Source organism: Berghia stephanieae, chromosome 3 (assembly GCF_034508935.2).
Source record: "Berghia stephanieae isolate SIO BIC M18660-M18661 chromosome 3, UCSD_Bste_1.3, whole genome shotgun sequence".
Classification (NCBI taxonomy): Eukaryota; Metazoa; Mollusca; class Gastropoda; order Nudibranchia; family Aeolidiidae; genus Berghia; species Berghia stephanieae.
In genome coordinates this window covers 46,926,694-46,951,693 of record NC_088362.1, presented here as the reverse complement: position 1 = coordinate 46,951,693, position 25,000 = coordinate 46,926,694, and the positions used below count along the sequence as shown (strand labels likewise).

Sequence of the window (25,000 nt, the reverse complement as noted above, 5' to 3'; positions counted from 1 at the left end):
TGTCTTCAAAATGTTTGATGGCCTTTTCCTGCCTGAACTGTAGTTTCTTGAATAATTTATTCTCCGCGTCTAGGTCTTTGATTATCAGTTTCATTTCCTCCACCTGTTCAAATTATACAATTATATTGCTTGATCAAGATTTTTTAAAAAGATGACAAATATATAACCTGCAGACAGTGTCACCCTCCTACATTTGGTTTTCTGTTTCTGTTCTTTTTAAGTTGTGTTTTTTTAATGAGATATAAAGAGAATAGATAGAAATTGTAATCTGATGTCCCATCACATTCGATCCTAAAGACAATGCATGATGTCATTCAATATTGCTTTGCGTGATGATGGCTACAATATTTTAAAACTCATTTCTTTATATTTATTTGCCGGCCACCTTTGACGACCAGTTGACTGACCCACATAATAACATAACATTCCCTTTATTCATCCCCAAGGGGAAATTTGTCTTTAGGGTGTAATCCAAGGGAAGACTGGAATAACCCAGGCGTCAGCCGCAGAAAAACGCCGCAAAGTGAGCTAGGGCGAGGTGACTTGCTCAAGGTCACACAACACAGCGGCGGGTGATTGATCTCGGTACCTTCGGGTAGGAAGCAAAGACTGTACCACTGAGCCACGCTGCCCCATAATGTAGCAGGTCCTTAATGAACATACATGCACATTAATGGATCATATCCCTATCATTCAATTACGCTCTGTTTGCTTCGCAATACTTTATACTTCCCCCTCCACGCTACAGAAACTGGCATAAACTCCATGTTTAAATGCTTCGTGGCTCACAAAGACGGATTACCAGTTTCATAACTAACAAAGCGAAACATGACACATTATGTGATAGACATATTATACAAGCGTACATAAAAATGTCATATATTATGAAAGTGTGCTATAATAAAAAACGATAACGAACAATGCTGGATCGAGTTGTTCAGTGAAATTTACTTTGGGATAACTCTGTGGTGTTATAAAAGCACACACGGCAAGCAATCAAGTCTGAGATTCGATTCTCAAACGAAAATGGCCGAATTTAAAGGAATATATATATATATATATATATATATATATATATATATATATATATATATATATATACATATATATATTGTTGTTGTTTGTTTTTGGTATGGGGGTGGGGGGTGGCTTCTTGCATTTTCAATCTACTTTGTCTGGCACTGTACACATTATACAATTTTCGTGTGAATTGCGTGATATCAGTTCATCGACCTACATTTATTGCAATGCTTACCTGATTTCTAAGTTCGTTTATTCTGTTTCTGCTGGCGGAGAGAACCCTTTTTGTGACTGTGTCGTGTTTCATGGTAATTGGCTCACTGGCTCTGCTGTTGCCACGCCCACCTCTCCGCGCTTTGCCTCTGCCACGCCCCCTTTGTACACTACCTCCTCCTCTGGCCCTGACTGAAAAGCAAATTCAGTAAAACATTATGATTAGCAATGGACATTACAAGCCGATGATGAAAATGATGATGATAACGATGATGATCATGATGATCATGATGATGATGATGATGATGATGATCATCATCATCATCATGATCATCATCATCACCATCATCATCATAATCATCATCATCATCGTCATCATCATGATCAAGGGTGCAAATCCGCACAGCATGAATGTATTGTGTGTAATTGCAAAACATTAAAAAGAGACAAATAAATAACATAAAATATTTTCAATCATATCCACAGCACCACAAGGAACACAATAAACACAGTGGAGTCAGGGATGTCCCTATGAGGATGTTAGAAATGTTAGACGAACTAAAATGTGTGAGAGGAGAGGAAGGGGGGGGGGTGAAATCATTATATGTCAATATGGTTGTAATTTGTTTCATTGAAACCTATCAATAGTCATATTCAGAGAGAAACTGAGTCAACACACTCAAGCAATATTTTGGACACCTCAGATTCACCAAGGAAAATCTGAAGTTTCAAAGCCACCGTGATATTTTTTTTTTCTATGATGCAAATTGGACATGCATTTTCCTCTACCTTTAACTCACTGTGCGGGATATGTGTTCTAGTGGTATGACACTCGCTTTTGGATCGGAAGGTCCTGGGTTCCAGCCTCGCTCGGCGCATAGTTGAGTCCTTAGAAAAGGCTCATCGCTAACATTATCTCACCGTACTCAGGTGTAAAATGAGTACCAGTCCGTTAACAGCGTTGTTCTGTCCGAAATAAAAATGTAATATTGCCTAACAGGCGTCATGTCTCGTCCTACGTGCTAAGCGTTGGCCTGGAACCCCTTGTAAAGCACTTTGAGCCTTCTTCAATAAATGACATAAAATTGCAGTTGAATGATGAAAATACAACTTTGTAGTAGGAAGTACTCCTCTCATACACTTTTAACTACAGTTTATATATAGCAAATGCGACTGGAGCCACTTGTTCGAACAATTTGTTGTTACAAGAAGAGAGGTGAATAGTTGACTGACAGCCACAAATTGTAGAGCAATTCACAGAACAGCATTAACATTTGTTTTCTCCATGTCAGATTCCGTTTATATTATAATATGTCAACATTGTAATCGTCCTCCTCCTCCTCCTCCTCCTCCTCCTCCTCCTCCTCCTCCTCCTCCTTCTTCTTCTTCTTCTTCTTCTTCTTCTTCTTCTTCTTCTTCTTCTTCTTCTTCTTCTTCTTCTTCATCATCATCATCATCATCATCATCATCATCATCATCATCATCATCATCATCATCATCATCATCATCATCATCACCACAACCACCATTATCATCTTCTTTATCATCGATCAACACATACAATGATGATGATGTTGATGATGATGATGATGATGATGATGATGATGGTGATGATAATGATGATGATGATGATGATGATAACGATAGTGATGATAATAATGAAGAGGAGGCATTCTCTGAATCATCAAACTATACAACCATGACAATGACAATGTAACACCATCCACGATCCAATTCCAATAAACTAAAAGCATCCCGGCGACATTTGACATCGATCAACAAGGCATGTCGATTGACCTTTTCATGGAGAAACCGAATTTTCTACAAGTCATTTTTTTTCTCTCATGCATTGTTATCCGTGCGGCTCTGTGGGTTTGCTGTATGAAAATCGCCTTCGCCTTCGTAAACCATGTCCCCAGCACATGCCTCTTTGGTTAGGTACTTTACACAAACCAGCCCACAGTCCAGTCAAATGTGAATGAGAACCTGGTTAAAGCAAGCCCTAGTTAACTCATGGCCTGACAATGACATAAAAAATGACGTTAACGGCCATCAAAAGTAAATACCGAATTGTATCGTAGCCATCGTTAACATATAGCCTGACACAAGAACCCTCTAGGACTGGCAGTTTGACGTCATTTTTTAAGGTTTGTGTAGCGTCTAGTGAGTCGTTAGTAGAGCTCAAGGAAACAAGTTATTTCATTGGTTGAACTATTGAATACAACGCACGATTTGTTTTCTTTTGTGGCAAAAGACTGGCATTTTGACGTCATTTTTTGGTCAGTGTCAGGCTATAACTCTACGATGGCTACGAGTGTACTCTTTGGGTAACACATTTTTTTTCCTGGAGCACTGGTTTCGACAACTCACTTTTCTCTCATTTTCCCCGGTGATCGACCCCTTTTTTAACTTGTGTTATGACGTATCTGGCGAAGGACCATGGAGAAAGAATTAAATGAAGCAGGCCTGTCCAGGAATACAGCCACCGCAAAAGCAGCCGATCGCAAAAAATGGAGATGTCTGATGGATGCCCTATGTGCCTCAAGGCCCGAAGAGGATTAAGTAAAAGTAAGTATGACGGTATCTCTAACAGAAATGCCAGACTATAAATTAACGAAGATTGTGGATATCATACTAAGGGCAGTTACCAAGAACTACTTAAAGGTTTAAGCAGTGAGGACAATTTAATATTGCAATAGGGATGCTCCTTTTTTACGAAACCCGACAAAGTTATGGGAAGTAGGCCGCAGTGGGGAGTGAACCTGGGACTCTGGGTTTCGGCGGGTTTCGTAAAAAAGCAATACCGGGGGGGGGGGAATACTTATTTACGAAACCCGCCAAAATCCGACAAAGTTATGGGAAGTAGGCAGCAATGAGGGGTGAACCTGGGACTCAGGGAGGAGGAAGGTGTACAGCAATGGGGAGTGAACATGAGACTATGGGAAGAGGATGTCAGTGGAAAATGAACTTTGGACTATGGGAGATGGATACCAGTGAGAATTGAAGCCGGACTATGGGATTTGGGGACCGAGGAGAATGAACCTGAGACTATAGGAAGTGGGCACCAATAGGATTGAACCTGGGACTGCGAAAGGTAGATACCAGTGGACAGTGAGCTCAGAAGGTGCTTCTATTTTTCGAAACCTACCGAAATCGTCAAAAGTTATAGGAACTGGGCACCAATGTGCAATGGACGGGGGCTCAGGGAAGTGCCCACCAGTGGGGAGTTAACCTGGGATTTATGGGAGTTGGATACATGTGGGAAATGAAGCCGACTATAGGAGTTGGATACCAGAGGAGAATGAACTTGAGACTATCGGGGGTGGACAGTAATTGGGAATGAACCTGGGACTCAGGGAAGAACATACCAGGAGGGAGTGAACCAGGGACTCATGGGTGTGGACACCAGTGGGCAGTAAACCTGGGCGAAAGGGAGATGGATACCTGTGGGAATAGAAGCCGGACTATGGGAGTTGGGTATCAGAGGAGAATGAACATGTCACTATAGGAGATGGGCACCAATGTGGATTGAACCTGGGACTGTGGGAGATGGATACCAGTAGGAATTGAATCCGACTAAGGGTGTCGGGTACCATAGGAGAATTAACTTGAGACTATAGGAGGTGGACAGCAATGGGGAATTATCCTGGGACTTCGAGAGGTAGATAGATACCAGTGGAGAGTGAGCTCAGAAGGGTACTTCTCTTTTTCAAAACCTACCGAAATCGTCGAGGGAAGTGGGCACCAATGGGGAATGAACCAGGGACTCAGGGAAGTGCACACTAGTGGGGAGTGAACCTGGGACTGTGGGAAGAGGATATCAGTGGGAAATGAATCTGGGACTATGGGAAATGGATACCGCTGGGAACCGCAGCCGGATTATGGGGTTTGGGTACCTAGGAGAATGAACCTGAGACTATATGAGGTGGGCACCAATGAGGATTGAACCTGGGACTTAAGGGAGTGCCCCCTGTGGGGAGGAACCTGAGACTGTGCGAGATGGATACCAGCGGGTTTCGGCGGGTTCCGTAAAAAAGATACACCGTTGTAATAGTGGTCGTTTTAAAGTAAGCCTGACAGACAACGCGTTGTAAGAAATATAAATTTGTACCCATGTGATTTGTTAGAGAAGGGTATAAAGTAAATAAATAATAAATAATATACCCATGTAGTCATCCCGAAGATTAAAAACAATTAAAAATACAAGAACCTAGGATGTAAACCGACGTGCTCTGCCGCAGAGATGACAGTGGGGCTCGATCTTGCTGTGATCCCAAAACCTAACTCTTCATTTTCTGGTGAGTGAAACTGTTTAAATAAGAGCTGAGCATTGTTACACTCAACAAAACTTAGTATTGAGTAAATTGGGGTCAGTCTATATACAGAACCTTTTTAAACAAAAATCCGTATTAAAAGATAAGCAAGAACGAGAGAGAGAGAGAGAGAGAGAGAGAGAGAGAGAGAGAGAGAGAGAGAGAGAGAGAGAGAGAGAGAGTGGAGGAGGGGGGGGGGGGGCATCGACAATGATATTCATTCTGACAGTGTCACAATGAAAAATCAGAGAGAGAGAGAGAGAGAGAGAGAGAGAGAGAGAGAGAGAGAGAGAGAGAATTTGTGTCTGTATGTGTGCGTGTGAAAGAACGTGCGTGTGCGCGTGCGTGCTGGTGTATTTGTGTGTGTGTTAGTGTGTGTGTATGTGTGTGTGTGTGAGAGAGAGAAATAGGGAGAGATAAGAGAGAGAACGTGGTGGGGGCCATTGCCCTGCTATGCAATGTTTAGCCAACAAGATTATTCTAGAAACCATAAGGGCCATAAGTACCTGTCACCTTTATAAGTAAGGACAAGTGCCTCGTTAAGTAATAATGATACATACCGTATGGACTAAGGACTAGGTTATGTAACCAATTATGCATGTGGCTATGTTCGATTACTATGTTTTATTGTTTATTTTGCCAGCGAAAGAGGGGATAACCCCTGACCCTAAATCTACTTCATAGATTATAATAACAATAATAAAAACGTTTTACTGTTTTGCGAGGAAGAACTTGTGAGCTGAACAGATACCGATAGACTCAACAATCATCAATTGCTGTTGACAAAAAAAAAAAACCAAAACACTTTAGCTTTTATTTAGTGCAATATTCACTAAACGTGCTCGAAGCGCTTTATAAGTGGTCCCTGGAAAACACCAAACTTAACATAACAGTTACATATAGCTGTAAACGTCACACAAACTTAAGTGTAGTGTTTACCGCTAATAGACTGTTTTATTGAGTGTTTGTTAAAGCTATTTCACCTTTCTGATTGACTCTTTTAAAAAAGGAGAAAAGAAAATTCTACCTCTCAATAGTTAGCATGCGGTTAGCGTCACTAAATTGTTGCTTTTAAACAGCCAGTGATATGTTCACGACAGAACAAATTCACACAAAGTGGTTAAAATTAAGCTACGTAAACGATTAAAAAAAACACGATTTGTAATTGTTTTGACAGGCAGAAATGGCGAGTATTTTACTGAACTGCATACTATCAATCGACGTCAGATTAATCAAGTAAGACGTGTACCCTGTCGATACCTTCGCACCAGTGGTTTTGGAATTTCGAGGATGTTCACTCACTGCAATCTGTCTGTACTTCACACACTGCATTAATTGTTTTCGTTGTAAAGACAGATTTAGTCTATATTTTTTTTTACATCAAATTGTGTTTACCTTAAGCAGTGCAAATCCCGCTCTTTCCACCCCAGTTCTTACTCACCCACCCGGACACCTCCATCCTTTCTCCCCCAGACCCCCCTGATACGACAAGGAAGATTTCGCAGTTGCTATGTCAGCAGCTTATCTTTATGAATAGTTAGAATCGTGCCAGGGGTAAAATTACCCGTATAAACATCGAAAACGAATTACCTTTTTTTACGACATGATATGATTGATACCGAGAACTCGTTATAACCGAAGGCTAGTGACAGCATAACTATAGGTTTGCAACAACAACAACAACAAATTAATATATAACAGTCACCAAAGTTCACAAATTTACAATTTGCCTTCAGCATAATTAATAAATACATTCCAGAGTTCCTAATTCTGTTCTTCTCCGGTATCAAATTTTCAGTTTCAACAAGTTTTGTAAGATTAAAGATGTCGTTTGATAGTCGCAGCCGAAACTTCATAGTCTATGAGTTTTTCGTATAAGCATGAAGGTACACACATGTACTCGAGTAATGAAATTATATCAGAGTAATTTAAATATACTTTTAAAAGCTATCTGGAAGGGTTAAAAATTTTTTTTAAAAATAGAACTTTTATCTAGCGCAATATCCACTAAAATGTGCTCAAAGCGCTTTACGCATGAGTTATATAATATTATTTGCGAACAGGAAAATGCAGCCAATCTTTATGTAATACGTACAGATATTAGGCTTTGATTCATGTCTAAATTCTTTGATCCATAGAATGTCAATGCAAATAAATATGAATGGTTTTGAATTTCATATTAGCTGTAAACTTCCAAAATTTAATATCGTAACATTTCCTCTTGTCATTCAAGCCTAATATAATTAAAATAAGAAAGACCAAAAGCATAGTGGCTAAATCGGCGTTGTAATAAGAAAGTATCTTTAACAGCGATGACGCTATAAACTGATTGCATTGAAGAATGATAATAATTCTGAGTAGAATGTTTGTATGTGTGTGTCTGTGTGTGTGAGAGAGAGAGAGAGCGAGCGAGAGAGAGAGAGAGAGAGGGAGAGAGAGAGAGAGGGAGAGAGAGAGAGAGAGAGAGAGAGAGAGAGAGAGAGAGTTTAGTTTGTGTATATTAGACGCAATGAAAAAGGAGAAAAGTGTACATTTTGTTAATGTACAAACCAGAAAAAACCTGACAGTTCCAAGATTGAATGAAACATTGCCAGGTAAATCAGGAGAAGGAGCGCATTGCGCATTAATTTCACATAAAACAAGGTAATGGCGTCTCTTGTGCAAGAAAGAATTTTCGTTCCAATTCAATAGCATTGTTCATTCTGCTCTCCTGGATTTTGACTGACGTATCTAGTGTGATGAACAGAACAAAAACATAAACTTTGCTTAAACCGCGACATGCCCAATTCGATTCTATTCTGAATCTGATGTTAAATCTTATCATATTCATCTTTCTGTCGTGAAGTCCCAGGTTTATGATGAGGGTCACTCTAATCGATCGATATTTGAAGAACGAATATTTGAGATAAAATTTTGAATACGTGTCCTTACGTGAGCTTCCCTTACGTGAGATTTTATATAGTGCAATATCCACTTAATGTGCTCAAAGCGCTTTACAATCCGAAAGGCCACATAGCCGCACTACAACTCGGTTAACTACAGAAAGCAGATTCAGTTCTCTTTTTTTTTTTTCAGAGGACGACAGAAAGAGAGGAATAAGAACAAATAACTTTGATCTCAATGTAACCAAAAGAGAAGTAAATACGAGCAAACGTGGATTTCAATGTAACCACGAGAAAGATAAAAACAATGACTGGAGTGAAGAATGTATCAATAAAGATGAGAGAAGATAGATTGAAATGTTTCGGACATGTTAAGAGTCGAGAGAGGGAAATTGGATATACGATTAGCGGGAAAGAGGAAAAAGGAACGCCCAAAGACGAGATGGTTGGGTAGGGTAAAGGACGATATGAAAGAACTGGGGCTGGAGCAGGAGGATGCTATGTACAGAGATGCATGGAGATGTGACATTCATTATGTCAACCCTGCAAAATGCGGGATGAGCTGAAAGAAGAAGAAGAAGAAGAAGAAGAAGAAGAAGAAGAAGAAGAAGAAGAAGAAGAAGAAGAAGAAGAAGAAGAAGAAGAAGAAGAAGAAGAAGAAGAGATAAAAACAATGAGACTTGGAGTCAACTACAACATACTCGTAGTAGATTTTTTTTTTTGGGAGAGAGAGAGAGAGAGAGAGAGAGAGAGAGAGAGAGAGAGAGAGAGAGTGAGAGAGAGAGAGTGAGAGAGAGAGAGAGAGAGAGAGAGAGAGAGAGAGAGAGAATAAATCCTGCCATAAAAGTATCAAAGAGTACCCGAAAGGTACCGAGTTAGGCTTATCACCATGCTGTGTGGCCTTGACCAAGTCAACTCGCCCTAGCTGACTTTGCGACGCTGCACTGCCGCTGACGTTTGGGTGATTCCAGTCTTCCCTTGGAGTTGGCCCAAAAGGCACATTTTCCCGTCGGTGATGAATAAAGGGTGTTTTAATTTTTTTTTAAAAATCAATTTATTATTTATCTTTATCAGAGGGTTCGTTTTCACAGTCAAACAAAGCTTTCTATCAGCTACAAATCATTTTGTGTTGTGTAGATTTTAAGTCAATTAAATCGAGCATTTATATAAGCGCAATATTCACTGAACGTGCTCAAAGCGCTTTACAAGGGGTCCCTTGCCAAAGGCAACATTTAACATGTAGGACGAGACCTGACACCTATTAGACGATATTACAAATTTTTTTCCGACAGAGACACCACTGTCAATGACCTGGTACTCATTTACACCTGAGTACAGTAAGATAAATGTGAATAAAGAGGACTCAACTATGCGCTGCTCAAAACGGGACTCGAATTAAGGACCCTCCGATCCGAAGGCGAGTGTCTTATCACAAGACCAAATCGCCGCATAGACCGCATAGCCGCACAGTAATGATTTTCTAGACGTTTTACAAAAGTACATCAAGCGTATATAATTTATTCAGAAGTAATTGATTATCTCAGCTCAAGGCCCACTCTAAATGTCGTGGTCTATTCAGAAATGTGCTAGAATCAAGATAAAAGTTTGCAAAGCAATCGGTATTCTTATGCTTTACCTTTAATACTGGAAAATGCAACTGCATTAAATTTAGAAAACGGAGTGGATAGGAAGATTGAATAGCCTACTAATTAATAAGAAGCTTTCATTAGAATAACAACCCGGAAAGAGGTGAATGATTTTGTTTTGCTAGTTTTGCTTTGTTTTGTTTTGTATGTTTCCAACTGATTTGTTTGCTGCGTTAACATGTATAACTTCTCCAATTCCTATCGTGGAGATGGTGAAAGAGGGTCGAAAAAAAAAGAAGAATAGCAGGATTAGGACGAGGAAGATTAGGAGGAATAGGAGGAGGAAGACGAGGAGGAGGAAGAAGAGGAGGAGGAAGAGGAGGATGAGGAGGAGATGAAAAAGACCGTTTTCATTGGAGATGAAGTGTTTATATACTAGTGCAGTGCGTTTCCTATTACCCCAAGAAGAATTTTCGTCGATGCTCTACATCTTTATGATTTTCTTAGCAAGCAGATTAATTAATATAAAATATTTATTTCTCCATCTAAAAATTCGAATTTGAAAAGGAAAATATTAATAAATCAATATACAATTCTCTATATTTCTACCCTTTGCCATCCCCACTCCTTCAATACAAAATATTTAAAATGCCGGGAAATTGTGTAAGATCAATGTGTATGATACAATTATGTTTTTATCACACGTAGATCGAAATCGAAGGATGGTAACTAAGAACAATTACAAACGTTTTAATTTTACGCCTTTTAAACAAAAATTATCTAAAATGTTGCACCTCTTCGTCCACTCTTAAAATGACAAAACAATAAAGCAGGAGTCATTGCTTTTTTTTTTAACCAAGAAGAAAAAACAAACGTGTCTCTAGATATTAGAATTTGATTTCACTTTTCTATACAAAGACAAATGGTCAATCAATGCGTCTTTGAACCATTAGCGTTTGTCTCTTCTTTTTATATGAGAGCTCACATTTAAAACACTCATTAAAAATTCAACACTACAGTATTGTTGCAATTCATTTGTGAGCAATTCATCCAATCCATTCGTCTGCAAACCAGATTTATCTGCTTATGCTTGTTTTGTAAATACATTCGGTTAACTGTTGAATAAAGAATCTATTTTTTTTCTTCTTCGCTTTGCAAAATCCAGACGTGAAATCAGAAAAATCCTGTAATTTTTCGAAGCTTAATAAATATCTTAAAGAACTGATTCCTGGATTAGCATGAGAGAATGGCAAGACATTATCGACTGGATACACACACGCGTTGATCTTTAAAAGAACAGACCGACAGATAGAATGCAATCAAACAGCTATCTCCACTCGGGCATATAACACATATTTTTTAAATGTTGCAACCGGCACTTTATCTCTACGCTTAGCAATAATCTGCGAGCAATCGCAATATGTATATAACCAACTTATTCGGAACGAAATACTTCCATTTCCTGTTCCGGCGATACAAGAAGTTGGTTTTTAAAACCTGCAAGATTTAATCAAAATGCTCAGACGTTATCTTAATCCAGCCTCTATTGTTGACGACCATGAATTCCAATGATATTTCAAATCCACGACAAGTTATTCGCCATACGTGTACCTGAACTGGTAAGACATTTGTATTGAATACAGAACAATACAATAGTATTACAACAAGTACTCAAAGAATGCCAACAGGACAAGGAGCGCAGGGTGTTCCAAAAGACAATGCCAAATTGTTGCACACGTTATACTCGGTATTTGATAAGGATAAGAAAAGTCGCTTACCATATCCTGAAAATTAATATTTTTGAATTTTGGTACCAATTATTGGCGTAGAATAAAAACTGTATTATTAAAAATCACTAAACTCAGATGTGAATGAGTACATAGGAGATTAACTGAGATTTGTGCTAACTAGAAATTTGTCGAGAACGGTGGGGGTTGCCTGAAGCCTGGGATCGTAAAAATACTAACGAAAGAGTGAAAATGGAGAAGCTTCGGATGGGAACAATACAGACAATGGACGTTTCGGGTACAAACCCTTCGTCAGCACAACAATTAACAAATTAACGTGGAAAACAATTAAAATAAAATGCAATATAACTTGTATTGTCTGTACTCAATGGTGATTGGAGTATGAAAGAAAGGTTACGGTGGCGTGGGTAGTGGGTAGAGAGTCCTAGGGGTGTGACCGGTATGATAAGAGAAGTCAGCGTGTGAAGGAACAGGATCTTACTAGAAAATAATGGAAGATAAAAGAAGCCTCAAAGCGCTGTACATAGATAAGTTACGCACAATTTACTAACGCATGAACATTAAAGCGTTCACCCACCCCCGTGAACAATCGAACTCACACAAACACCAACCCCACACACACACACACACACACACACACACACACACACACATAACACACATATACACGCAGCCACATGCAATACAAATTAAATTAATGCCGCTAACACAATCAGCCGAATAGATATTTACAGATAGATGAGTTTTGAGGTGTTTCTTAAAACTGCAAATTTCATTAGCAGACCCGAGACAAAGAGGAAGTGTTCCAAATGTTGGGACCTGCAGTGTTGAAGGCTCTGAACGTCACCATAACGTTTAAACGTCTCGAATGATAAGTGGAACAATTTGGTATTGAAACTAGCTCAGCAATACACGGTGGAGCGAGAGAGCTCCGAGCGTTGAAAGACAGAAGACAATGCGGGCCCCGACTGCTCGCCAATGTAGAGCCTGTAGGATCTCTGCAGAATGGGACCTGTCATAATATCGAAAGCATAAGACCAATCTTGCTGCCCGGTTCTGGATTCGCTTTGTTAATCGTATTGTCTGGAAGGCCGACAAACAGGGAGTTGCAATTGTTGAGGCGGGACACAACTCACAAAAATTGATCTGTTACATGTCTTGACTAAAGTTTTGTTTAATGCGTGAAAACTACTTACAAAATTAACAGATTAAGTATGCTGAGTTTTCTTTTTCTTTTTTTTTTCTCCTCTATTAAAAAAAATATGTTTAAGCGTTACATGACTAAACAATCTAGGCCGGTTTCTTTTTATCTAGCTAATTCATATCATATTTCTTTCCGCTCTAAAATTTTCTCTGATTTGTACGTTTGTTTTTACTTCGCTTAGTAACAAGATACAATGGTTTATTTATCTAACGATTCGGCTCTCGTTGAATTTACCGTAATCTGCCACACGATCAATTTTGTAAACATGTTTGTTCAAACTGAACACCTTTAAGAAGCTAACCTACGAGCGGAAGGTTCGATATTATACCGCATACTATCGAATATCAAATATCGATTAGACGTCGGGTAAAAATAAAGTTTATTTAATATAAGATTAATTCAACTCACTCTGTAGTAATAAAAACTGATTTAATGAGTCGTGTACTATCACAAGGGAAAAATATTGCTTAACTTTCAATTTTAAAAGAACTAGAGCAGCGGCGAACGCCGATAAACTTTCTATATTATAATATCCACCCGTTAATAGTATAAAAGAAATGAGATTGACAAGCAATCATTTAACTTTGAGAATGAGCCTCTTTTAAATTCAAATGTCTTCCTTTATTCGTCGTCTAAATTTTAACGGTTGACCCTAATGTTTTAAAATATTATAAGCCTGAGTAGCATAGTCGTTGCTGCTCTTTTGATAAAGAAATGAGCCCGATTCAAATAACAGATTTAACTTTCATTTTAAAATTATTTTTTTTAAATAACAAAAAATAAAGAAAGACAAGTAAACTAAAATGATCGGCAAACTTTGTCAAATCTGCCGTGCTATGAAAAAATATATTTTTAAAAGTTTGGCCACGTATGTGCATATGTGTATATATATGTGTGTGTGTCTGTGTGTGTGTGTGTGTGTGTGTGTGTTTGTTTGTGAGTGCACGTGATTTTGAGTTTGATTCAATGTTTAATGAACATTGAATTTTAAATATTTAAGGAGAAAGAATTATAAAATGGAAAGATGGGTGGTGCGGGGAGGTATTTCGTTCTTTCAAATTGGAGGGAGGGGGTATATGCTTCAACAGGTGAAAGAAGATTTGTTTTAAGATAATAGCGATTTTCAACGTTGGAAACGGAAAATGGTGGGGGTTGGAGAAGTGGATTGAAAACAAATAAGTATAGAGGGAATAGGTGGCTGAGAGAGAGAGAGAGAGAGAGAGAGAGAGAGAGAGAGAGAGAGAGAGAGAGAGAGAGAGAGAGAGAGAGAGAGAGAGAGAGAGAGAGAGAGAGAGAGAGATTTCAAAATCTCGGTGGAGAGGAAGGGTAATCACTCAGAAAAAGTACATTAATATGATAGCATGCTTTAAATAGACTAACGTTTCTCAACCCAATAAGGAGGGATTTTAAAAATGTTTTATTGGTTTGTTTAATTAGTAGCGGGGCACACAAATATAATATGGGGAGGTCTTTCTAAGTTCCCGTTATTGACCAAATCCAAGAAGGAAACAAACAAAAACAAACAAACAAAAACAAAACAAAAAAAAAACAAAACAAAAAAAACACACACAAAAAAAAAATGAAATGAAATTGATCTTGGCATCTATTTCTTCAATATGATGTATATCATTTCGTATTGTTTCACAGTCCAGTTAATCGTGCACAATAATTGAGCTGATCTACCTACGTGCTCAATTGTATTTATTTATTTATTTATTTATTTATTCGTTCCTATATTTATTTATTTAGTTATTAGTTATGCATTTATTTAATCATTCGTTCATCTATTAATTAATTAATAATTTTTTTCATATTGATTTATCTATCTATCTATTCATGTATTTCTTTATTAACTCATTTATATATTGAACGAGTCTGATTACTTAATATGTTGTAGTCTCATTTTATTTTTTTTTAAACGTCTCCAAATCAAAACAGAATAATGTTTAAACTGACGATAACAAGCCCATTGTTGTGAATTTCGTGACTTTAATATTCTTAAGCATGTGGTATGTCCGCAGATACAATTCATTAGTTTATCTTCAAGGACTCTTGAGAGAACGTTAAGTACGAATGTTTTAAATAGCAGGTACATGTTTGAACAAGTGGTGCTATTTAAGCCCCAGACAAGTGCAGACCACTTAACACTCTGTACTGTACAGTTTGCGAGCCAAGTTAATCTTTAATTAGCGAGACTATAAAAAAAAACTTTTTAAAAAATTGAGCTTTTATATAGCGCAAAAGCCACTAAACGTGCTCAAAGCGCTTTACAATGGGTCCCTGACCACAGCAACACGTAAAACATAGAACAAGACATGACGTCTGTTAGGCGATATTACAATTCTTTTTTTCAGACAGAGACAAAGGTGTAAACGGCCAGGTACTCATTTTACATATGCGTATGGTGAGAGAATGTGAGTAAAAAGCCTTTTCCAAGCACTCAACTATGCGCCGAGCGAGCGAGTCTCGAACCCAGGACCTTCCGATCCGAAAGCGAGTGTCATACCACTAGACCACATAGCCGCAAGTTTCTGGCCAAAATTTTTAAAAGGGTGTTGGGTCAGAGTATGCCGGTTATGGTTGCAGAACAAACCAATTCCACGAAGAACAGTGACTAAGATGCGATTCTAACTTCCCTGCAGCTTGAGTCTCATCGCAGGAAGTACTCACTTGCTGAAAACGATCAGAACTTATAATATCGGGTTAGAGCAAAATCGAATTCTGTCTGTGGGGAGTTAAAGTGGAAGATTTTAAAAACAAGAGGAATCAACACACGTATTGACACACCAAAGTTTGACAAAGTGCTACATAAAACATGGTAGAAACTCGTGCTTGTCGTGAGATTATGGCAGAGGGATTAGATGTGTTTTGATATGATATACAATTTCAAAGTTTCACTTGCACACGATTTGAATTTACCCATGAAAGAGGTGGACCAATATCGGCTATCGCTGCCAGCTGTGGTCAGCGTCATCTCGGCTAGACAAACAAGGAAAGGAATGGATGAGAGAATGATGGTGCAGTCATCGACATCATCATTATAATCATCATCATTATCATCATCAGCATCATCATCAACAACATCACCATCATTATTATTATCAGCAGCATCATCAACATCATCATCATCATCATCATCATCATCATCGTCGTCGTCGTCGTCGTCGTAGTCACTATCATTATCATCATCAGCAATCATTATCATCTATATCATCAATTAATAATAGCATCATAATCACCGGAAACATCATCAGCACGGTCATCTTAACCATCAATATCAACGGCGCTGAATGCAACAACTCATTTAAACAAATTACAGAAATTATAAAGGCGTATAAAAGTCGTATTGTGTGAAATAGGAAATATGATTCCACTCAGCAGGTGGACGTGGGCGGATATAATACTGCTGTGAAGCGCGTGTTTCTTTTCTAATAGATGTGCATATTAACCCATTGTACTCAAAACAATGGAATTATGTAGCTCCAACAGTAGAATATCCTACTCAGCGACACTGGGTGGTGATGTGTTATGTCCAACACCTGATAATTATTTTCTAGTCTCCACGTTCATCAAATGTAAAAGTGATTGGGAGGCCGGTTTTAACTAATGAATTTGGAGTGCAGTGCTATCCAATAAGATAATATCCAATATATATATATATATATATATATATATATATATATATATATATATATATATATATATCAGTAAACAAATGTTAACTGTCTTTTCTAAGCTTTAAAATAACCGTGATTAACCCTGGGCTTCATGGAGAAATAGTCCTGATAAATTACATAAGAGCCTCCAGGCTCATGTGGCCGTAGTTCATCTCGGTTTTCTGTAGCGTTAAACGGACAGTAAAAATTTCTTGCTATCCTTTCGATAGGCTGACGCTAAGCTATTGCTAACAGAATCAGCTACCCAATCACTGCTGCGTGGACAGACGGTCAGAATAAAGTTCCGATTCCGATGGCACCTGCTGTGATCGATACCAGTCCCTTTGCGTGTGAGGGAGTGCTCGACCACTAGGCCATAGGCACCCCCCCCCCCCCCAAATAAATAAATAAAAGGTCCCTGGATGACGACATATATCATTTACAATGTTTTACCGGGGAATGCAAAACAACCGAAGGCCGCTATGCTTAATCGATACAATAATACGTGTTCTAATGCATGCAATGTGTCACACACATTTTATTTTTTCGTCATCTCTAATGTATTTGTTATTTTTATTTCATTTCTTTTTTATTTCTATTTTTATTTTACTCTATTTTGTGTTCTGCAATTTTTTTGTTTTTGTTTTGTTTTGTTTCGTTTTGTTTGTTTGTTTTTCTTTTTTTTTTTAATTTATCCTCCCTACAGAAAGCACAACAGAGATGTGGAAAGAGGAAAACCAAAGGGGCGTGAATGTCGCCATGAAATATACACACGCAACAATGGAAAATATTGATCCGGGATGATTGGGTTAGGCAAACCTGCAGTACAGTGGCAACACGCCATTCTACATTTTAGCAAAACAATGTATTACTCCCTGTAAACAAATGATTGAAATGACCTAAGACTCATTGAAAATCCTTAAACCCGAGAATTCTCACATACCTATTGAAAAGTTAAGTATCGAATTAAGGGGCGGTTTGGGTCTTTTCTAAAAAAAATTTAATTACCTATATTGGGCGGTTTTAATCATTCTGTATCATCAATATAGGTTAAAAAACAACATTTATGGTGAAAAATTTTAATTATCTGTGTTGATACCCATTTTGCGATCTAATTTGGGGGTCTGACATCAAAAAATATAACAATCTTGTGGCAAACGTTCCACAAAAACTAATGAAGGAATGACCTCCATATTCTTCCCTCTTGTCAACATTGTACCATAGTGTGTCACCATAGAGAGATTTTACGGCTTTAGCTTATGGAATTTTTATTAGATCATTACAAAGTTGAGAATCAAAATGTTATGACAAAATTGATGTAAAAAATTCAGATTTAGGATTATAATTTAAAATTCACAAATCTTATCAAAAATATCTCTCTATGGTGACACAATACATTATCTCTGTCATAACTGTGGAAAATTTCAGACAATTTCATTGAATAGATTCTGAGAAACGTTTGACACAGTTTCCCATACCCTTAGAAAAATGCCATATTGAGAAAATAGCAAAATGGCTTCCCGTTTTTCACACATTTCTTACTACCTGTACCATTTTCGACTGTGTATTTCGTGCCTTTATAGTCTACTTTAAGAATTTGGACTTCAATTATATTATTTCTAAGATAATAAAATATCATTTTCCACCAAAATCTCAAAATCAAATTTTTGAAGGATTTTCCTAATAATTAGACCCAAACCGCCCCTTAAACGGTCGAAATAGGGAATAAAAGTTTTCTGACCAAATGTTAAAAAGCGTTTATCAAAGTACAATACAGATACCATCGTTCCTATTTAATGGCGAGCATGGCAGTACTGGTAATAAAACTATATCATATGATTTATTTAAAACCATTATATTTTTCGTGATTGGATGGGTTGAAATGGTGATATTTGTTTTCGAAATGAGTTATTAACTGCTAGTTTTCTTTTCAAAGCATAATGTTATCTATAATTTACCAATTCAAACTGAAAACAGGTTATACATGTAAAATTGTCAAAACAGTTAGTATGTAACAATTATTGTTCTCGGGGTAATTAGAGCTCAATCGGTAGAGCGAAAGTACTCTACAAAAGACGAAAACCTCAGGATATCCATTAACTATTGGCTTCTGGTATACGATATAAACGTGAATTAAAACAATGTTGGTAGACCCTATGGTATCGATTTTTTTTTCCATAGATAAATCATGCCTAGTTATGTCTTGAATAGAACTCGAAGCTTTCCGATAGCCGGTTGGCCAGATGTCGGAATGAACACTTAATTTTAAATCTTACGTTACATTTTCTGAATTATGGAACGCTCGGTTTTCGGCATTGAACAAAAATCGCATCGAATCTCCCCAATAAAAGAGGGGTGTAAACTCCAGTTTCACTATTCAAGTTTCAGATTTTGGTTAAAGCGACAAAAGATTAGTTTTGGGGACGGTCACACTAACGTGTGTTCTATAACTATTATTAGACTATTCAGGCCACTTAGTTTAAGAAGGCATACAAGACGAATTAAAAAAAACAAAACAAAAAAAAAACAAAAAACAACAACAACAACAAAAGTAGTCAATATTGATTAGTTGACAGATTTTAATGACACAATATTGTCGAATGATCAAAGATCATTGCCTTTAAATGTAGCATTTACTGTGGTCAGATCTAATGATTCTGGCTGTTTATAGATAGTTCGAAGATGACGTCACTCGTGTCTTTGTTATTGCTTTTTGCCATCCGCGTTTATGAGTACTTCTCACTAAACTGTATTAACCAGACGATAAACCTCCAAGGTTACACACAGTTTTGTGTGTTGGCCAGTTTTACTTCCGGATGGCAATGTTGTGAACTTCTTAGCCAAGCGCATACTATCTATTCACGACTGAGACGGTTCTCGTCTGAACTGGCCATGCATGTCACGCAGATTATAGAGAGAAAAAAAATAAATAAAAAACCGGATCATAAACATTGAATAAGAGTCTCACAAATTCAATGGTTGATCGTTGACAGCATAACACACACACCAATACAGAACACGGAGAAAGATTACGTCCTCCTTTAATTGTATCTATCTTACAGTAATCAATTGATAAACTTCATTTAACATCACGTCCATGGCTTAATGCATATTCTTTCTTTTTAAATATTGTGTGTATGATGTTCATTGTAAGGGGGCAATCAGGGGGGTTGATGTCACTAATTTTGAAAGAAACTGAGGCAATATTTATGAGTTTTTAATTTAACAACTACTGAAACCAAACAAGAAAAAACATTATGCCATACTCTTGTACATTGGAAAAGAACATACAGCGGAGAGTCGTGAAAACCGATTTTAAGGATAAACATCGGAAACGGAGCAGATCGAACCTGATTAGCATCTATTTTTTTATATCTTGTATAATCAATTTAAAAACGATGTTGAAATAAAAAGAACACTAAAGAATCTTGTCAGTCCATGTTCGGATCAAGTATGAGGTCACCTTACAGATAAGATATCAAAACGATCTTATAATCTCTGATGTGTTGGTTAAAGGCAGTGTATAAAATGCTGATTTGAATTGTTTGATTGGTTAAAAGTAAAGCAAAGCATTTGTGGTGAACGGCCTTCGAATTGCCTTTATGGGTTCTAACTGTATGTTATCACCTCTACAGGTAGTAGTCGATTTGAACCCATCTCATAATATGTACAGAGAAAAGATCTGGAAGTGTCCTTGCAAAAGCCACGAGGCATCAGCAAAATATGGCTGCCACGACAACTACAATTGTTTCTGAGTTGTATAAAATCCGTCCACAAAAGCCAATATATACGATACGTGATATAACCCTGTGGTTATGAAATAATGAGTAAAGACGGCGAATGAATGTCACTATTAACAGGGGGAAATATAGAAAGATAATTTAACTCTGTTGAACTTCTCTTACGTTCAGTCGAGTCTCATTTCCTGTTACAGACAATGACTCACGAGATGATTTACAGGAAAAAAAAATTATTTGTGAAATATTACGCTCATCGTAGAATTTAGTTAACCTGTCCAAAATTAAATCTTTTCCTATAATTTTGCAACATCCACAAATTTTGATCGAAAATGTTACAGTAAAAGTCCAACATATAACCATTGTTGGACAACACAGCAACTCATATATTACGAAATCTGCAATCTAGCCATGTTCATGTTGATCTAATTGAAACGAGATGGTAGGTCATTACCGAATGTTATCGGTAAAGCCAAATCTATGGGATTCAAAATACTTGGATTCAGAAATGTGTCGAAGAAACGAATAGTTCTTTGTTTTAAAGTTATGGCCTTTTTCCTGACAGCAATAAGTTGGTTTCTTTGTTGGTATTAAACGACACTAACGGGTTAAGTTTGATTAGTATATTATGGTAAGTTGGAACATGACACTAGGCGATATGACGCTTTCGTGGTTAAGTGAATAGTAATATTCTTTATATAATATATAACAATTAAGGATTAAATAGACCTTTAAACACCCTGTAAAGATACATCAATTCGACAAGTTAACAAAAATATGAATCAGAAGCATAACGTTGAATGAGAAAGAGATGCATGAAATTCTATGATTAGAAATGGAGAAAAATCTAAATTTAAAAAAAAAAGAAGAAGAAAAGATTCCAATTGATATATTTAATTTTATATTGATTAACTAATGTCGTCTCTGTTCGTCATAAAATTTAGAAAAGGTTTTTACTGAAAATGAATTCAGTCGATTCGTTCTTCTCATGACCTTCTCGCATAATTTTAAGAAGTAATGAAAATTAAACGTCATTCAGAGAGCTCCGCCATTACCTACCCAGAATCATATGAAGCCAAAAGTTTGTCCAAATATATCACAATTTTGGAAATATGATAAAAACACTAAACATGGACATAAAATCCGTATTCACTGTACAAAAAAATCATTAATGCTTTTGACTTTTGGTTTTGACACAAATTCAAATATGAGCACAGATCACTGTCATCATTACCCTTTGCCTGCCAGCCAAATTTGTCGGCCATACAATTTGTATTTATTACAATGACTATCTCATCATTCAGGCATATTTTGAAGACGACTATTAAACAGATCCAGGGTGGCATATGAAATGTTTCAAAGCTATCAAGTGTGATAGAAAATATTCCAGAAACTTTTTTAGTGTCTCTTGTATAGCTCAGGAATCGTGCTTATGTGGCATTCAAGATAAAAATCACAAACCATAGAGAAGAGATATGGCCCTCTGCAGCTTCTCTACATAAAAAAAAACAACTTTTTGGCCCACTAGAAGACATTAGGAGACGAGTACCTTCATCTTCGAAACGGGATTCCAGATATAAAGGCATACGAGAAGAAGATAATAAAAATCCGTATTACACCGAATTTTATCCACCCGCGACACAAAGAAAACTTTAAAATATGCAATTTTCAAATACAGGATTCGACATCGGTGAATTCAACCAATCCAGCCTGCCATCTCATAACAATAAGTTTTACTCACTTCTATCTCTGGAATGAGCTCCCGCCCCGTCCCCTCCTCCATAACGACGATTGTTATAAGGACTATGGGTCCGTCTGTCCTCATCGCTGATAAAGTCGTCGCTATAGGCGCCATCTGTTCCGTCGTCTGAATAGGCACGTCGAGCTGACATCTTCAGTATCTTTGCTATTTCCACGAATAATCGATACCAATCGGCTTCTTGTCTTGAGCTGTGTTGTCAATCACTTCGCGCTTTCAACTTTGACGTTCATTTTTTTTAATGTCAAAAATTTTGTTTTCACTTATTTTACCCCTTAGTATTGAAGTTACATTTCTTGACCAGCGTATTCCACTTAATTAACTCTAAAGTTTGTTCTCATAATCAAATACTTGATAAAATTCGTTAAAATAACCGCCTAAACCAAAAAATCACAATCCGATGATGGTTTCTTAAAATAGCACTCTGATCATGTTTGGTCTTTCACTTGTCTCGTTGACCTCGTTCTGAGAATAGTAGAAGGCACCATAATCCTCTTGTCGCTAGGCAGCCATTCTGGAAAGACATAAAGAAGAAATGACAAATTAATGAACGAATCTATCAAAGGATTAGTGAAAATAAATGGCGAGTCCGGCCAATAGAATAAAAGGGAAACAACAGACACTTACACACATACATACATACATACATACATACATACATACATACATACATACATACATACATACATACATACAAACAAACAAACAAACGTACGTACGTACGTACGTACATACATACATACATACATACATACATACATACATACATACATACATACATACACATCTATAAGCACCTTAATGGATAATGAGCAGCTAAAAGTTGTATTTTACACAACTTTCAAAGAACACACAACAGAACCTATCCATAACGTCCAATCAACATTTTCTGAGTATTCAATTTAAATTTTCTCGTGTAGAATTTGATTAACCGGCCAAGCTGAACAAACAACCATTAAAATCAAGTTCAATTTTTTTTTTAATGAAGAAAAACTGAAACATGGAACATTCCAGAAGAAACCCAAAGACTGCACCTCGTGCAATCAAATCGTCTTGTTATACACATGCCTCTGTGATAGTTAAAATCATTTTTTAAAAATTGTTTTACGGAACTGGTGAGCATGTATGTGACTGCAATGACTTCTATGAGTATTTCTCTGTGCGGTTATGTGGTCTTGTGGTATGCCGCACGCTTTCAGATCGGAAGGTCCTGGGTTCGAGCCTCGCTCGGCTCATTGTTGAGTCCTTGGAAAAGAGTCTTTACTCACATTCTTTCACCGTACTCATGTGTTAAATAAGTACCTGGCCGTTAACAGCGTTGTCTCTGTCGGGAAAAAAATGTATTATCGCCTAACGGGTACATGTCTCGTTCTTTATGTTACGTGTTGCTGTTGGTCAGTGACCGACCCTTTGTAAAGCGCCATGAGCAGGTTTAGTGGTTATTGCGCAATATAAAAGCTCATTTTTTTTGTATAGACATTAAAATGTTGGGGTGTTCTAAGTTCTCATCTGTGACTTCAAATATCGATCGATTTAAATGATCATCATCCTGTCTTCATGTTTCAAACCTAAGACTTTGAAGCATGGCCAACTAAAACGATACTTAATTACAAAAATAAATAAATCTTCGCCAGATAGAGGGGAAGGGTGGTAGAGAGAAAGAGAGAGAGAAAGAGAGAGAGAGAGAGAGAGAGAGAGAGAGAGAGAGAGAGAGAGAGAGAGAGAGAGAGAGAGAGACCGGGGTAGAGAGAAATTGGATGTAGGATCTTGAAGAAGAAAAATATGTGTATTGACCTCGGCAACACCGTAAATTCGGGAAGACGAATGACCGCCTTTTTATCCCAATTATCGCTTTGGTATGTACCATTATAACAGATGCACATCCGATGCATCGATCGATTTGGTATCATCAACTGAAAGACCAGGGAATGGATCGGTCGTTCTAAACAGGACAGCAGTTTCCATGATGTAGTCACGTATGTTATAAATGCTGCTAGATTTGTGAGGACAGTAGCAATGACACAGTTGCAATTATGTTAGCCAGACCTTGAGGACTAATAATAACAATAACAGTCAGTAATGCTGGAGGCATTGTTTAGCGGTATGAGAGGAATGCGAGGTTTTTTTCTTTCATTTTTTCAGCGGTGGGGGGATGGAGGTATATGTGTGTAGATAGATAGATGAATAGATAGATGGAATTATTGATTACTTTGATTGGTTGATTGATTGATTAATGGATGGATAATGGGGGTGGGAGAAAACGATGAAAAAGAATGGATTAAAATGATGGATATATAGATATGGTAGTAGATTAAATGGAAGAGATACATTGAGGGAGGAGAGACACAGAGAGAGAGAGAGAGAGAGAGAGAGAGAGAGAGAGAGGGAAGGAGGGAGAGAGAGAGAGAAAGAGAGAGAGAGGGCGTGTATGTGTGTGTATGTGTGTGTGTGTGTCTGTGTGTGTGTGTGTGTGTGTAAAATATAGAGCGGGTAGCACAAAGCAAATCAAGGAGTAGACCACATAAACCCATATTTTCCATATTAAAGACTTTCCGCTCTGAAAGGATGGGAGAATAGAAATTAGGTGCATTTGTTATTAGATATACCGTCATATATCAATCATTGGCGACATCGTAATCCTCTCAATCCATTTTCTATTTCAAAGTTTCATTTCCCATTGAATGCTTAATCTGCATTAAATATATCCTTGAACAGAGTTTAATCGTCAATGAAAACGAAACGTGTTTTCTTCCTCTTCCAAATACCATCATAATGAAAATAAAACAAGACGAGAAAACAAATACAGCTAGGTCACTTTTTCGGTGTGTATAACATGGAGAGGGGACTCGCAATACCTGATAAGTGGCTGTCTTTTTTTATCA

At 37.4% G+C, this 25,000-nt stretch overlaps 1 protein-coding gene across 2 annotated transcripts in view; it reads right to left on the bottom strand.

Moving 5' to 3' along the window:
- Positions 1–25,000, bottom strand: part of LOC144967863 (uncharacterized) — a 64,723-nt gene that overhangs the window by 12,626 nt on the left and 27,097 nt on the right. The window contains exons 2-4 of one of the 2 annotated variants that reach the window (XM_078905592.1): positions 22,101–22,632; positions 1,256–1,425; positions 1–103 (exon numbers count right to left, since the gene is read on the bottom strand). The exon at positions 1–103 is cut by the window's left edge and continues 49 nt beyond it. In XM_078905592.1, coding sequence (XP_078761718.1) covers positions 1–103; positions 1,256–1,425; positions 22,101–22,251 — 424 coding nt within the window. In that variant the 5' untranslated portion in view covers positions 22,252–22,632. Of the gene's footprint in view, positions 104–1,255; positions 1,426–15,885; positions 15,956–22,100; positions 22,633–25,000 lie in introns of those variants that run through there. The other variant, XM_078905593.1, reaches the window with a different exon arrangement.